Raw genomic sequence first — 2875 nt, 5'->3', positions numbered from 1 at the left:
CAGGAACTTGCCAACCTGGACTTGGCAACCCTAAAAGATCAGGGAATGAGGAAACGACACAATGAAAATTGCAACCTGTAACTTGGTCCTTGCATCCCCCCGTTTGTCATAGGGTCCTTCCCTATGACCCTTCATGCCGCTTTGGGCCAGAGCTAGGGTTGCCAGTTTCCAGGTGTGGTCGGGCAATCTCCCAGAAATATACCTGATCTCCAGACTACGGAGATCAGTTCCCCTGGAGAAGATGGCAGCTTCAAGGGTTGCCGGGTCCCCTCGTCACTCCAGCAGGGGGACTTGGGGGGCATTCCAGGGGTGGGTGGGGATGTCGCATAGCACACTGTCACTCGGGAGTGATGTCGGCACATTGGTGACATTGGGGCTGAAGCGCTGCTTTTTGGGCAAACTCTATGGTAATATGTCCTCAAACCGTAGAATTTTGCTCCCCCTGAATGTCACTGACATGCTGACGTCACTTCCAGGTGCATCGTGCATGGCATTGGGGTGGGGGGTGGGCATTTCCTGGCCGGTGGGGGGCAGACGTCTGCAAAAACAGGAGATCCCTCACCCCACTTGGGGAACAGGAACCCTAGCAGCTTCAGGTGGGGCCTGGAGATCTCCTGTAAGGAACTGCAGCTTCAGAGGGTGGACTCTGTGGCATTGCATCCCTGCTGAGCCGTCTCCCCTCCCCAGACTCTACCCGTCACTTTCGAATCCCCAGGAATTTCCCAACCCAGAGCTGGCAACTGTATGCTGAGCCCAGAGGACAGAACCAATGACTATGCATTCACAGTGTCGCTGTAAATCCTTTGCCGTCTTTGCAGCCGCACTTGAGAAAACGCAGTTCTTTTATCTTCCTTTCCGGAGGGCGGCTGGGGAAATTGCCACTGCAGCAACTCTTCCCACCGTCTGCCAATTTGCAGCAGTAGTAAAATGCTGGGGCCCCGCTGGATTGCTACAAAGTCCGTCTTTTTCTGGAAGACAAAGCTGGGGGGGGGGATAAGGATAGACGGAGCTGTCAGAAAGGCCAGGTAGAATTGGGGAGGGGGGGTTAGGGACTGCATTAAAGGATGGGGCCTACAGGGCAATGTTCCCAAAGAGATCTGAGTCCCTACACTGCTGTGTTGCTGAAAATTAAGCGCTAACCGATTCCACTCTCCTATTCTTTTCTATTTGATGGTGTCAGGATTCATAAATGGGTGTATGACTTGTACCTGAACAGTCGCACGTTGGAAAGTGTTATGTCCAAGATGAGAAAATTCTCTCCACGGGGAGTCCTTAGTGATGTCTGTAGCCCGTAACTCCAGCCCATGACCATCTTGTGGAAGGAGCTGGAATGAAAAAAAGACCAATGGGGTGGAGGGAGGGGGGGGTTGGTTCTTGTTTTTAAAATGTAGATAAAACCAGGTTCACATATTGCAAAATCCTCCAAGTTTTTGATGTTGCACTTAAAACATTTAAAAACACATTTGTGTTTTTAGACTGCATTTGTCCCTATGTAGTGACTTTTATTATTGCTCTTGGATTCCTTTAGGGGGGAGAGGGTAAATGATTACGAAGGGGAGAATTACTAATCTTCGACATGGTCTCTGTGCTTCACACCCATGGGATTCAGTGCGCACGTGCTGGATCGATCGCACCCAGTCCCTCCGGGCATGCGCAGGAACCCCACCGCGCATGCCCAGAGGGGTGGGTGCGGACATCCCGCCAGTTCCTTTCTTACCACCGCGTTGGAAAGTCCTCTTTTGTCGTCGGTCTGATCGGTTCGCTGATAGCCTTTGCAGAAACCCTCTCAGCGCTTGGAAATTATTTCTACTTATTCTTTTTCCTTTTTGTTTCTTGTTCCTCACCAAAAAAAAGGACTTTGTTTTCTCTGAGGGGAATTTACCTCAGGTCTTCGGGCCAACCCTCCCCTCCTTTCAACCTTTATCTCTGCTCCACTTCTATGGAGAAGAAGTGGGGATTTTTTAAAAGGTGTACACGTTGTGGAAGCAAACTTGCTCCTCCGGACCAACATAAACTTTGTATTTTCTGCCTCGGAGAGTCTCATAAACCGGATTCCTGTTGTCATTGTGCTCCCTTCTCCAACCAAACGAGGAAAAACCATGCGGCACGCCTTAAAGTAGTGCTGCTTGAATCGGCTCTTGCTCCCGCCACACCAATCCACGTCCACAGCTCCGACGCTGAGGCCCGCCTCCGATGTCGACCACCCGACACCGAAGCTCCCGACATTGAAGGCACAATCGTCCGCTTCTACGCTTGTCCAAAAGAAGGCTAAGGCAAGTACGGAGACCAAGTCTGTGAAGAAGGGCACTTCCAAGTCCCTCAAGGCGGCTAAGATGGGGAAGGCAGCGGTACAAGCACTGGGTGATGCCCCTGTAGTGCTTCCCACGCAACCGGCAGTATCGATATCGGAGGCCCCAGTTCCTCCACCGATACTGACCATCCATGTATTGGATTCCCCCATCCAACAAACGGAGCGTTCTTACTCCGACATCGAAACGGTAGAGCTCCTAAGCCATCAGATTGATGCAGAGCATTCTCCGTCTCCTTCTCCGTCGTCGACATCGACGGTATCGGAAGCTCCCGACATCGATCCATGTCAGCACCGATACACCTCATGTTGCACGCAGCGTCACCCTCCATGTCTGCACGGTCAATCTGTCGATATCGACAACTGAGATTACCGGGACAGTGCCCACAGACAAGCTGCCGCTTTGTCTCCCAGACGTCCACAGTCCAGAAGTCGTTCCCCAAGAGTCTTCCCCCCCCCCATGTTGTGGGATCAACGACAGTTGAGGTACCTCTATAGGGCATATCCATCTTCCCTGCCATGGTTAATGCCTGCGGACTATGCTGATTGGGATCGATATTCCCCCCA

General features: G+C 51.9%; 1 protein-coding gene across 1 annotated transcript in view; it reads right to left on the bottom strand.

Moving 5' to 3' along the window:
- Positions 1 to 2440, bottom strand: part of LOC107119108 (NACHT, LRR and PYD domains-containing protein 12-like) — a 41473-nt gene extending 39033 nt beyond the window's left edge. The window contains exon 1 of the mRNA XM_015421551.1: positions 2084 to 2440. Coding sequence (XP_015277037.1) covers positions 2084 to 2440 — 357 coding nt within the window. The remainder of the gene's footprint in view (positions 1 to 2083) is intronic.
- Positions 2441 to 2875: the final 435 nt, after the last annotated feature.

Source organism: Gekko japonicus, unplaced genomic scaffold, assembly GCF_001447785.1.
Source record: "Gekko japonicus isolate JY-2015 unplaced genomic scaffold, Gekko_japonicus_V1.1 scaffold1371, whole genome shotgun sequence".
NCBI lineage: Eukaryota > Metazoa > Chordata > Lepidosauria > Squamata > Gekkonidae > Gekko > Gekko japonicus.
This window is presented reverse-complemented; position numbering and strand designations above follow the sequence as displayed.